The following is a 13,699-nucleotide window of genomic DNA, read 5'->3' as shown; positions in this document are numbered from 1 at the left end:
GAATACTTGCAGCCGGGAAGTGGTGGCACATGCCTTTAATCCCAGCCCTGGGGAGGTAGAGGCAGGTGAATCTCTGCGAGTTTGAGGCCAGCCTGGTCTACAAAGTGAGTTCCAGGACAGGCTCCAAAGCTACACAGAACCAAAAAAGAATAATGCCTGCAATTCTAGCACTCAGGAAGCTGAAGCAGGAAATCTGACAGAAGTTTGAGGCTAACCTGGGCTACACACACCCACAAAGAATCATCTCTTTTCCCAATAAACCCTCAAGAAGAATCTCCCCAGGTGAAACAACCTGCAAATGATCAGCTACCTATGAGTAAAGTCAACCAATGATTTTCTCCTTTGATCTTAGCAGCATGTTCAAATCTTTCATAGGCCTTATCCACACGAGGTGACAAGCAACAGAATCCACAGAAGTCTGTGACAGTACAGTTACAGCAGCACCATTATCACTTATTTTCTCTTTACAGGAAACATTTAACTCCTTATGTTCTCAAATGGGAGCTCAGGTTGTCTGATTCTTGGTCTGCTAAGAACTGCACTTTTTTCTTATGTATTTGTCACATCCAAAACTTACTTCACAATGCACTATCATCAGTAATACTAATCAGGGTAGGAGTGTCTTTTTTTGGTTTTTTTTGTTTTTGGTTTTTCAAAACAGGGTTTCTCTGTGTAGTTTTTGCGCCTTTCCTGGAATTCACTCTGTAGCCTAGGCTGGCCTAGAACTCAGAGATCCGCCTGGCTCTGCTGGGATTAAAGGCGTGCGCACAACCACTCAGCTTCAGGATAGGAATGATTCCAAGGTCTCAGTCACCACCTGCACCACCATAATTATAGCATAATAAATACCACAAAGAGAGAACAAGGCAAAGGGCGGACCTAATCTGCAAGGTGATTTTGCTTTTTAAGAGTAGCCAAAATATGCTTTTCCTCATAAATATAGAAAAACTCCAACTGTATTTCCATTCATTGGGATTGCACTCTTCATTTATCAGGTAGGAAGGGGCTTATTAAATGTACATAAATGTATTTAAATGTACTTATTTAAATGTATTTAAATGTGCACATAACTTTTTTGTGTTTTGTGTTTGTTTGTTTTCGGGACAGAGTTTCTCTGTGAAACAGTCCTGGCTCTCCTGGATCTCACTCTGAAGACCAGGTTGGCCTCAAATTCACAGAGATCAGCCTGCTTCTGCCTCCCGAGTGTTGGGATTAAAGGCGTGTGCCACTACCGCCTGGCCACTTAATAATGTTTTTAACAGCCCATAGCTACCAACTTTCAGTTAACAAATCTTGTTCACTGACATATAGCTATTTAAAAAATTTGGAGACCGTTTCTTCTAATTCTACTTAGCCTATTACAGGTTCTAATTAATTCTTCTAATTCTACAGCCTATTACACTATTCAATGCCAGTAACTCAAATTTAAAATTATTTTGGAAAGATTATAACTCTAAAAATAATCTGCGCCAGCTACTCAGTAACCCCAGCTACTCAGGAAGCTAAAACAGCAAGATCATAAATTCAAGGCCAATATGGGATACACAGTAAGTTCAAGGCCAGTTTGAGCAACTTAAAATTGTCTTGTCTCCAGAACAAAGAATGAGGTGTACTTGGAGTCGTGTCAGTGATATGGCATGTCACTGTCCTAGCATGTTCAAGATCCTTGGCTTGATTCTCAGCACTGGAAAAATAAAAGTCAAAGACTTCCTGGAGGAGGAAATTTGGGGCTTACCACTTTCCAGACATTCTCATGTTTCCAGTTTTGCTTTCCTAGGGTTGGTCACTCTTCTAGGATTTCTATGGAGCCATGACAATTCACTTACAACGGTATTATTTATACATCATTCAATAATAAATATATTAAGTAGGGCTAATCATAGGAAAACGTGGCAAACTTTTGCTACAAAAGTATACTGCATAAAAAAAAAAAACGGAGTAACAGCCTGGTCTACAGGGCATATTCCAGGGCAACCAAGGCTCCACAGCAAAACCCTGTCTCAAAACAACAACAAAGAAAGAAAAAAAACCCAACAAAACAAAAAACAAACACCAGAATAAAATCTTTTCTGGAATTACAAAAGATATATGCTTGAATATATGATGAAAATTTGGATCAATAAATCCCTAAATTGATAGTATGTACAAAACAAACACAAAAATTAAACCCAATTTACCTGTCTCCTAAAACACGAAAGTATAGTCATGTTCCAAACACTGCCTTCAGGTTCAGAAAAGATCACATACACAACAATAAATACCACAGAGCATAACCATATAGCAAATTAAATGGTTAAGTACTATATAGCTAACTATATAGCTGGTTAAAACACCTAGATTAGTGGGGTGCAGAATGGAACACCTTTAATCCCATCACTAGGGAGGTGGAGTCAGAGGGAATCTAAGTTCAAGGCCAGCCTGGTCTACAGAGTGAATTCCAGGACAGAACAGCTACACAGAGAAACCCTGTCTCAAAAAAGCAAAACTAAAAAAAACAAACAAAAAACCCACCTAGGTTAGTGTAGGTACTTTCTACAGTGTTTGTACAATGGTAAAAACACTAATTAGTATTATGTACTTTTACCTAATGATGGTTTTTGTCTTGCAGTTTTGTTATACTTATTGTATGTGTACACCTTGCAGAAGATGGTTCTTTCCTTCCATCATGTGGATGGATCCTGGAGATGGAGCCCAGGTCTTCAGGCTTGGCAGCAAATGCCTTTACCTGCTGAGCCATTTTGTCACCCAGTTTTTGTTTTTTGAGACAGTCTCACAATATGGCCCTGAACTCTCCATCCTTCTAACCCCAGTCTCCAGAGCACTGAGGTCACCGACTAGCACACCCATCTACAAAACGTTTTGAAAATTATGCAAATTATAAAAATTGAACCATCTACTTATATTAACAAGTCAAGTATAATTTCTTTGAAAAATGTTCCAACTTAATAGACAAAAAAATGGCATATTAAAAAAGAGAGAGAGAGAGTTCTGAAGGGAGTCTATAGAACAAATGTTATGTGAAAGTGACCAAAATGGTCTCTTCCCCTAACAATTCAATTTCTCTGAAAACATTTAGTAATGATGGCTGCACAATACTTGTAACTAGCCATCAAAGGATTATCTGGCACAAAATGAACACAGACTAATGATATTATTCACCGTGAGACTTTTGATTAAGAGTCCTTCGTTGCAACAACAAAGATAGTTGATGAAAGGAACTAATGAATTCTGGAGTCCATTAGACCGGCTAGAAAGCCCAGGCTAATAAAAAGCATAGTCGCTAAACTAGAGGACAATTGTCTGTCTGTCTGCCTCTGTCTCCCTCCCCCTCCTCCCTCCTAAAGATCACCAACCCACAACAATAAAAATTACAGTCACCGACAAACCGCTGCCCTAATCCCCATTGTTCACCGCTTCCCTCAAAGGCATACCTATGAATTTTCCTAAGTTTTTTTTTTTTTTTTTAATTCAAAGCCAACGTTTTTTCCATCATTCTCCAAAAGACTACATCGGACAAATAGCCCCAATTCGAACTAATGATAGCCACTCAAATCATATGGTTAGACAGCCACCGAATAAGACAAGAGACCTTTCCATCCAAAGACAATATGCACAAACTCAACACACACACAAAGCTAACAATATTTACCAACACGAGTGTAACCACATTAACGAATCCACTTTTTCATTCCTAACGTGGAATCTTTAGTTTCTGAAAATGTTTAATTTCTCTTAAATCCCCTTCAATCAAGGAAAATAAACCACCCGGCCACGAGCCCATCTCAGCAGCCCTGGTGCCCGGTACAGCTGGGTTGAGGAAGGATGAGGATGAGCCGAGAAGGGGTCACACAATCTCTCCGCTTCAGACCGGGGGGCGTGTCCCCCAAGGTTTTTCGCTTCCCTTCTACCGGAACGACAGATGGAGTGCCACAAGAAGCTAGCCGCACGGCTCGCGGGGCCTCGGGATTTGGTGTGGGGAACAGAAAGGAAAAGGAGGAAAAAAAGCTGAGGTTTCGAAAGGTGCAGAGGAAAACCCGCTCGCCGCGGTGTGGAAGGGGCAGCCTCGGCCACCTAGGTGGGCCGAACCGCGCAGCTCCCGCCCCGTCTAGCCGCCCGGCCCCCGCCACCCCACCCCCGGGGCGAGCGAAGTGCAGAGCAGCGGCCGGTCCGGAGGCACCCGAGCTGCGGGGCGGCCTCGGGAGGGAGGGACCCTCTGTACCCGTTGTTCTCCGCACAGCAGCAGCTCCGGGTAGCTGAACTCCACGCAGCTTTCGTCCGTGGGGTCCTTGAGCACCAGCTCCAGGCGAACCGTCTCCTTCGGCGGTCGCGGCGGCGGCTCCGCCCGGGAAGCCGACTCCCGCGGCGGGGCAGTCTGCAGGGGCAGCGGCGGCGGCGGCGGCTCGGGCCGCGGGGGCTCGCGCTGCAGCGCCATGGGCGGCTCGGCGCGGCTGACCTCGCGCTGGGGGAGCGGCTTGTCGCGCGCCGGGTGCTGCGCGTCAGCGCGGGGGGCCGACTCCGCCCGGGCCGGCTCGCGGTACGGCTGCGGCTCCAGTCGGGGGGGCTCGCGCTCGGCGCCCGCGAAGTCGGCCTCGCGCCGCCTCACCGGTGACAGGCTAATGAACGCGACTCTGCGCGGCTCCGCCATCCCCACTGTTGTGGCCCTCGGCGCTCGCTCGAGCCGGCTCTCGCCTCGACGCCGTACGGCGTGCCTGCCCGCCTTTCCTTCCGCTCTCCGTCGCTTTTCTTCCCTCCAGCACCCTCAGCCGTCTCCGCGGACGCCACCGTGAGTGCGGACCGGGTCCCCGTCCCCGCTACTACGTTCTGATGGGCTCCACCGCCATCGCCAGGGTCGCCGCAGCCGCCATGTTGGGTCCCCCACATAAATAGAAGCAGGCCGCTGAGCGGGCGCATGCGCACACCGGAGACGCTCGCGTCCACAGTCGTGGCTGTTGCTCAGTTTTCCTCCCAACAGTCTGGAGTCCAGACAGCCCGCCGGAAGTGACGTCACAGACAGCCCTGTCTCCGTGGCAACGCAGACGCTATCTATGCTTTGGCTCAGAAGGAGGGGTTTGGGGTTCCCGGAGTAATTTCCTCTTCTCGTCCGGAAACCGAGGCGCGCTCGCGGATCCCTCAGGGTGAGCGTTGCGATGTGCCTGGGAACGACCCAGACATGGCGCCGCGTCCCGCCCGTCGTCAGCCTCTGGCTCTCGGCGCGGGTTGGGGGGGCGGGGTAAGGTTGTCAGCTGAGGATTCCAGGTGGACCCTGGAAAGAGGTGAGGGACTCGCGGCCGGGCCGCCGGGCCTGCCAGCCCGGTGCCCAGTCGCCCGAGGTGCCCAGGGGTAGAAAGGCGAAGACTAGACTCGCCCCAGACCCCTCCCGAAAGCGCCACGCTGCCTCCCACTCCGCTGCCTCCTACACTTCTCCCCAGCCGCTTGGCGCATGGCGGTGAGACGCTCCATGACGAGCCGCAGTTGGGAAATTGAACTGGCAAACGAACAGTTCTTGAAGACTTGAACGTCTTAGCAGGTTTTGTTGTTTTAGGAGACTCGCTCTCAGGAAAAAAAAAAAAGCAAAAACAAAAAAAAACCAAACAAACAAAAAACGTTAGATGACCCATTTCTGAGTGGGAAGGAGCGTGGGTTAGGCTCCGTTGGCGTACCCGTGGGAACCGAATTGGAATTCAGGTTTTAAAGGATGAGAATTACTGGCTCTTTTAATCTATTTAGTAGAAAGTGAATTTGAAGGCTCGCTTTCCACATCCTCAAGGAAACCCAAGCTTGTTAATTGCCTTAGCTGTATTAGATGCTGAGGAGCTGAGTCAAAGTGACGTCATACACTTTTTTAACAGGCTGATATTAGCTCAGAATTCTATTCCTTTCCAAAGATGTACCGAGTGGTGATGGAATGTGCATCCCAGAAGTCCCTCCTAGTTCTAAGCCAGGTGTGGAGGTGCGGGTTGTTTGACTTTAACATGGTCTACATAACCAGCTGCAGGCCAGCTGGCACTCTTTAATGGTGGTGGTGGCACTCCAGAGCCAAGCGGATCTCTGAGTTCAAGGTCAGCCTAATGTACTTAATGAGTTCCAAGCCAGCCAGAGCTACATAGTGAGACCCTGTCTAGAAAAAAAAAAAAAAAAGAGAGAGAGAGAGAGAGAAAGAAGAAATAAAGTCTTCTAGCTCTAAAATGCTGCAATATTTCCTTGACACCACATTTTACCTCCAACATTCCTTCCCGATTTTGATTGGAATCTCATATTTTGGACTTAGTAGCACTTAAATGACTTTTCTGCCCTCAGACTCTATTTCTGCCAGTCTTACAATGGGGCAATTAATGTTTCTGAAACACTTTGTTGCATCATTATCTAACCCAGATCAGTTGTCCTGCAAAGTGAGCTCTATACCTGTATTCAGTATCTACAGTTTATCCCAGAGATTTCACTCAGTCTGTCCTTGAGCCAGCTGTCCTGTAGGCATGCTGCTCATCCAACATTATCCTCTGCCAGGTGCTTTCCCGATACTGTGAACTTCAGTTCACAATAAGAAATAGATTCTAAGCCTTGACATAAGCACTAATCCCAGCACTCAGGAGGCAGAGGCAGATCTCTGTGAGTTTGAGGCCAGCCTGGTCTACTTAGTGAGTTCCAGGACAGCCAGAGTAGTGAGACCCTGTCTCAAACAACAAAACAAAAAGAAGATTCTTTGTAACTCAGTGTACACACACACCTGAAGTATAAGTTACCTCACTGTGAGGCATAGAGTAGGACCAACGATGGAGGTCAAAGGACGACTTTGTGGAGTCTGTTTTCTTCCAGGTGGCCAGGCTTGCATAGCAAGTCCTGTATCTAATGAGTCATCTTGTTGACCTAGAATTATTTAAATGCTCACTCCTAGTATTGAATATATTTTCCTACACAGACAGTAGTAATTATATAAAAACTGGTTTGCACCGGGTAGTGGTGGGCACACACCTTTAATCCCAGCACTTGGGAGGCAGAGGCAGGTGGGTCTCAGTGAGTTTGAGGCCAGCCTGGTCTACAAAGTGAGTTCCAGGACAGGCACCAAAACTACATAGAGAAACCCTGTCTCAAAAAAAAAAAACAATAAAACAAACAAAAAAACTGATTTGCTACATACATCTAGCATAAAAGTGTTCTACACCTTTTCATTCTAAAGGTTCTATTGTAATAGTTTAGATTGTGACATCACCAAGAACAAGGTTTTTTTGTTTGTTTGATTGGTTTGGTTTCTCAAGGCAGGGTTTCTCTGTGTCACCCTGGCTGTCCTGGAACTAGCGCTATAGACCACACTGGCCTTGAACTCAGAGATCCCCTGCCTCTACCTTGAGTGCCATAATTAAATAAATAAATAATGTGCCACCACTACCCAGCCCCAAGAACAAGTTTTTGATTTATTAGCTTATTTCTCAAAAAGTATATGTACTATATCCACCAATGCTAAATAAAGAAGTTGTTTTTATTTTGTTTTTCTCTTTGAGACAGGGTCTCACGATGTAAACCAGGCTGGCTTTGAACTCAGAGACCCTCCTGCCTCTGCCTCCCTAATCCTGGGATTAACAGTGTACAACAATATGCCTGACTGGTTTTCCTTTTTGTTGTTGTTTCCCGCTTCCCCCCCCCCCCCCCCCCCCGCCAAGATTTCTCTGTGTTGCCCTGGCTGTGCTAGAACTCTCTCTGTAGACCAGACTGGCCTTGAACTCACAAAGATCTGCCTGCCTCTGCCTCCCCAGTGCAGAGATCAAAGGCATTCCCCACTACCAACCAGCTGCCTGGCTGGTTTTCAACCCTAAATAAGATCCATTTTTCAGCTCCAAAGCTACACAGAGAAGCCCTGTCTCGAATTAAAAAAAAAAAATCCATTTTTCTTTTGCTACATCAGAAGGCAATTAATACTGTCTTTCTAAACTTTGCATTGACTGAGAAGATTAACTTTACATTTTAAGGTCATATTTAAAAGAGCTTATTGGACCAGCCTGGTCTACAGAGTGAGTTCCAGGACAGGCTCCAAAGCTACACAGAGAAACCCTGTCTTGAAAAAAACCAAACAAATAAAAAATAAAAGAGCTTATTGACAGTTTCATCCTAGAGAAGTTTCAGGTGTTGCTTTGTTTTCAAAGTCATATAGCTAAGACTGCCTCTGAACTCCTGACCTTTCCAATTCACCTCCTGAGTGATGTGGTTATTAAAAGTATGTCCTTCCTTCCATATCCAGCTAGCTTATGGATTTTGAAAGTATTAAGCTTTGCCAGGTAGTCACACCTTTAATCCCAGCACTTGGGAGGCTGAGACAGAAGATCTCTGAGTTCGAGGCCAGCCTGGTCGGCCAGGACTACACAGAGAAACCCTGTCATGGAAAAAACAAGTAAGCACATTTCTTTATCTTTTCACTTTCCAATTTCTCTCTCTCCGCCTTTTCCTCCCTCCTTCGTTTTCTTCCTCCCTCCTTTCCTCCCTCCCTCCCTTCCTCCCTCCACTTTCTCTTTCTCCAGGTTTCACTGTGTAGTTCTGGGTGTCCTGGAACTGGAACTCACTATGCAGACCAAGCTGGCCTCAAACTCGCAGAAATCTGCCTGCCTCTGCACTGGGATTAAAGGGGTGTGCCACTATGCCTGGCTTCTATTCCTTTTTCTAATAAAACATCCTCTTTGAGAGCAATTTATAGTATTTTGAATAACATCCTAACATACACATATGATATTGATGACATCCTTTTCCTAAAATCATAAGGGATTTTTTTTCCCTCCTGAAACTCAATAGAAAGTTCTGAGTGTTTTGCCAGCAAACGACATTCTCATCTGCTTAACTGGGTATGTCCCAGGGCATTGTGGAACTGTAAAGTTTGGTTGTCTGTCCCAGAATGAACCCAGAACTTTCCTTTCACGAGCCATATCCCCATGCTTCATACCCTGGTCTCTGCAGCTCTACTCTGAAGTTCTAAATAAGGACTGGTGTGGCGTGTACTGATGTTTTCTCCTAAGTTCTATTGTAGTTTGCTTTATTTGTTCTTGAATGATGCTTGTAACCCCAGAACTGGTTTCTGAACCCTCTGGTTGGTTGCAGTTCTGAAGCTGAACTAAGTGTGCATCTTAGCAGTTAGAGACTGAACGTGTCAGGAGAAAGTAATTTTGCTCCTAGAGACTAGGGGTAGAAGATAGATACATACACATTCCCGAGAGAACTTAGAAAATCCTAACTGATGTAGCTGAAGAAAGGGGCCCTTAAAGAAGCTAGGAAGAGCTGGGCGGCGGTGGCGCACGCCTTTAATCCCAGCACTTGGGAGGCAGAGGCAGGCGATCTCTGTGAGTTCGTAGGCCAGCCTGGTCTACAGAGCGAAATCCAGGACAGGCACCAAAACTACACAGAGAAACCCTGTCTCAAGAAGAAGAAGGAGAAGCAGCAGAAGCCGCAGCAGAAGCAGCAGCAGCTAGGAAGAGGTTATAGGCACATCCTAGTGAGTGCCAAGTCAGTATTTTATATAGTTAAAGTTTTATATACTTTAACATCAGATGACTCTTGTTTTTAATATTTGTGTATCCATGTAACAATTATATATCCTGAGAGATCAGGCTGCTAAGCTCCTCATACCTTATCTGTCAGTGTGTATGTGTATTGTATGTACATGCTTATGTGTGTACATATGCTTGTGGGTGTTGATGTTGGATGTCTTCCTCAATCACTTTCTACCTTATTTTTTGTTTATTACATTTATTTTGTGAATTTCTGTATTTGGGAGGGGTGGTAGGAGGTGTACATGTGCCACAGTGTACATATGGAAGTCAGAGAACAACTTGCAGGAATTGGGTCTCTCCACCATGTTGGGTCTGGGATTGAAACTTAAGTCATAAGGCTTGGTGGTGCCTTGCCTGTCAGGCCATATCATCAGTTCATCTTCCTTATATTCTGAGACAGGTCTCTCGCTGAACTTGGAACTCATCAGTGTGGTTAGTCTGGTGGGCCAGCAAGTTTCAGGGGTCCACCTGTCTGTTTCTCCAGTACCAAGAGTAGAAACTCGAGGCATTGGGCCAGCTTTCTACCTAGGTGCTGGGAGATCCAAGCTCGGGGCTTGATGCTTGTGTTGGCAAGCAGTTTACTGATTGAGCCATCTCCCTGGGCCCCATGCATACCTTCTTGATAACACTTGTATGAGGAACTAATGTCTTGCAAAATTCTGAAGGAAGAAATTTGAAGAAAGAAAATTTAGGTGTAGCCTCTGGAGGGAGTGAGCTGGAGTTTTGAAAGAAAGGTGGAAAAGCTAGAATATAGAGATGAACTCCAAGTAGAGTTGATAGACCAAGTCATTAAGTATTATTAACAATGGAACCAGAGCCTGGAAAATAGGCTCAGTGTTTAAGAGCAAGTATTACTCCTGCAGAGGACCTGAGTTCACTTCCCAGCACCCACTTCAGACATCTCACAGCTGCCCATGACTCCAGCTCCAAGGGGTTTGACATCCTACTGAGACTCCACAGGCACCTGTACCCACATACACAAACACACACATAATGGACACTATAATTAAAAGTAAATCTTAGAGAAAAATGAAACCAAAAGCCAATGGAAAAAATTCTAAAGTGAAATAATGAAAGTCAGCTAATTTTCTAATACTGTCAACAAGTCTGCTTATGTGACAAGGACTCTCCTGATTATCTGTCTCCCTAGCTCCTTTCTCTTTTATTTTTAGCATCATTATTGGATAGGCCAGACCAGATTAAAGACTGGAAACTCTTACATCTAATTCCAAAATCCTAGGGAAGGACCAATGATTGACCATCAGTGCCAATCCTCAGATCAAGGTCTGGTGATCAGGCTCTTCTGCTGAGGTAGATGGAGTTTAGGCAAAAGGATGATGTTCCAGGAAGGACCAGGAGCCTGACAGGCAACTATTCTGAGGCCCACAACACAAGACAGTAGCACAAAATTGCCCATAATGCCTTGTGTTTTAAAAGGTGATTTTTTTTTTTTTAACTCACAGAAGAAAACAGAGATACAACATAACTCACGAAAGGAAAGAAAATCTAAGCCAAATCAAGAATGCTGTTGCTGGGTGACTGGCAGTGCACACCTTTAGTCCCAGTATTCAGGAAGCAGAGGCAGGAGAATCTCTGTGAGTTCCAGGACAGCCTGGTCTACAGAGGGAATACCAGGACAGCCAAAGCTACACAGATAAACCCTGTCTTGAAAAACCAAAGAAATAGAAAAAGAAAAAAGAATGCTGTCAAAGAGCTGACCTAAAACAAGACAGACCAGCAAAACACAAAGACTAGAGACGAGACAGTTTCGTGGGCGAGTTCAGTCAAACATGATAGGAAAGTAGGTTTCGGAGTATTTAAATTGCTGCAGCACAGAACAGGAAATGTCTGCTCCCCAAAACTTTGCTTTTTTCAAATATCAATCAAATGCTGATTCCAGTTCCAGCATAAACCGACTGCAACACTAAAGGAAAAGCTGTCCTGAGATGCTCTTTGGTCTCTAGGTTGATGAAGGAGTTAGAAATGGATAGCACTGAGCTTCTGGGGATGTGGGGAAACAATCACTTCCTTTTATGGCTGGGATAACCTTTGTGTGTGGCAATTTAGAAATAACTGTCAAAGGTACACATGCTTTAACTCCCATTTCTGTGAGTTTATCAAAGAGCTATGTTTTATTACATTTTATTTAGGGGTGGGGAATGGAGAACATTTGCAAGAGTGGATGCTCTCAGTGTGGTCCTGGGGTTGGAACTCTAAGTCCTCAGGCTTGGTGGCAAGTATCTTTACCCACTGAACCTTTTTTTTTTTTTTTTTTTTTTTTTTTGGTTTTTCGAGACAGGGTTTCTCTGTGTAGCTTTGGAGCCTGTCCTGGAACTCGCTCTGTAGACCAGGCTGGCCTCGAACTCACAGAGATCCGCCTGCCTCTGCCTCCCGAGTGCTGGGATTAAAGGCGTGCACCTGGCCCGCCATCTTTTTTTTTTTTTTAACTTTTTTATTTATTCTTTGTGTCTTTCACATCATACATCCTATCCCACCCATCTCCCGCCCCCTCGAATCTGCCCTCTACCTCTGCAACCTCTCCCTCCCACCAAAAAAAAAAAAACAAACAAACAAAAACAAAACAAAATTTAAGATAAAAAGGGGGGAAAAAAGGAAGAAAGGGAAAATCTCATCATGGAAGCTGCAGTGTGACACAGTGAATCACACAGTCAACCCTTTTATCCATACATCTTTACATACAGGCCTTCATTGCAAAAAATCATTGGTTTGGTTAGAGGCCCCTGGTCTTTGCTACACTGTCAACACTGAGACTCTTCCTGGAAATCCAGTTGCTGCCCTGTGTCCTGGAGACCCTGAAGCCCTGGGTTGGCAGATCCACCCACCCCTCCGCCACCCCACTCCCCATACACACACAACTGTTTTCCCGAAGATCACAGATGAGGCAGATATTGGGGTGGGCCAACACTTAACCCTAGGTCAGGGCCTGGGTCATTAGACAGCTCTCCCCTGTCTTCACCACCAGGGTGAGGTCTTGAGCACTGCCCTGGCTAGTGCATTCCTTGCAGCAACAAGGAATGGAGGGGCCAGTTCTCTGGCTTTTGCATCCACAGGGTCGGTTCTCCCACACCTGCACCTTCAGGGCCAGCTGTACTGTGTTGCCCAATCAAGGTGGCCACTCTCCCCAATGCTGCAGCTGATGAGGGATAGGGATAGCTCTCCTGCTCTTAAGACCTTGCTCTGTGTGTGTCGGGGGAGGACCTCCCCACCCCCCATTCAGCCATATGACAGGTAAGTCCAAAATTCTGTATGTTTTTGTTCTTTTCCAACTTGATTGGTGAGATATAAAGGATTTTTCATCTATGCTGTGGGATGTTCTGTATGGCAAATGTGTTGCTGATTTGTCAATAAATAAAACACTGATTGGCCATTGGCTAGGCAGGAAGTATAGGCAGGACAAGAAGGAGAATAAAGCTGGGAAGTGGAAGGCTGAGTCAAGAGAGACACTGCCAGCCGCCATGATGAGAAACAGCATGTGAAGATCCTGGTAAGCCACAAGCCATGTGGCAAGGTATAGATTTATGGAAATGGATTAATTTAAGCTGTAAGAACAGTTAGCAAGAAGCCTGCCACGGCCATACAGTTTGTAAGCAATATAAGTCTCTGTGCTTACTTGGTTGGGTCTGAGCAGCTGTGGGACTGGCGGGTGAGAGAGATTTGTCCTGACTGTGGGCAAGGCAGGAAAACTCTAGCTACACATCTATTTTACTGATTTAAGTTATTTTTGTTTATTTCGAAATTCTTTTTTTTTTTTTTTTTTTTTTTTTTTTGGGTTTTCGAGACAGGGTTTCTCTGTGTAGCTTTGCGCCTTTCCTGGAACTCACTTGGTAGCCCAGGCTGGCCTCGAACTCTCAGAGATCCGCCTGGCTCTGCCTCCCGAGTGCTGAGATTAAAGGCGTGCGCCACCAACGCCCGGCGAAATTCTTTTTCAAAGCCATCTCCCTCACACATTTGTTAGTAGTGTCAGTTTTCTATTTTCTTTGAGACAACATCTTACTGTGTACAGTCCAGACTGGCCTCAAGCTCTCATCCTCCTGCCTCAGACTTCTGAGTGCTGGGATTCCAGGCAGGCACCACCATATGGCTTCTATTTTTAACTTAATTAATGTTGGAGTTGATTAGTCTTTCATGTGAAGTCTTTATGAATATTTCAA

At 45.5% G+C, this 13,699-nt stretch overlaps 1 protein-coding gene and 1 long non-coding RNA gene across 4 annotated transcripts in view; one reads left to right on the top strand and one right to left on the bottom strand.

Annotated features, from left to right (window-relative positions):
* The window catches only part of Ubn2 (ubinuclein 2), a 68,199-nt gene extending 63,217 nt beyond the window's left edge, over nt 1-4,982 (bottom strand). For both annotated transcript variants that reach the window (XM_059257582.1, XM_059257583.1), the window contains exon 1: nt 4,220-4,982. In XM_059257582.1, coding sequence (XP_059113565.1) covers nt 4,220-4,645 — 426 coding nt within the window. In that variant the 5' untranslated portion in view covers nt 4,646-4,982. The remainder of the gene's footprint in view (nt 1-4,219) is intronic.
* LOC131906810 (uncharacterized) overlaps nt 4,539-13,699 on the top strand; it is a 48,790-nt gene continuing 39,629 nt past the window's right edge. The window contains exon 1 of one of the 2 annotated variants that reach the window (XR_009378205.1): nt 4,539-5,135. This is a non-coding gene — a long non-coding RNA (uncharacterized LOC131906810). The remainder of the gene's footprint in view (nt 5,136-13,699) is intronic. The other variant, XR_009378204.1, reaches the window with a different exon arrangement.

This window comes from Peromyscus eremicus, chromosome 3 (genome assembly GCF_949786415.1).
Source record: "Peromyscus eremicus chromosome 3, PerEre_H2_v1, whole genome shotgun sequence".
NCBI lineage: Eukaryota > Metazoa > Chordata > Mammalia > Rodentia > Cricetidae > Peromyscus > Peromyscus eremicus.
The sequence above is the reverse complement of the archived record's forward strand: the minus strand, read 5'-3'. Positions and strand labels throughout refer to the sequence as shown.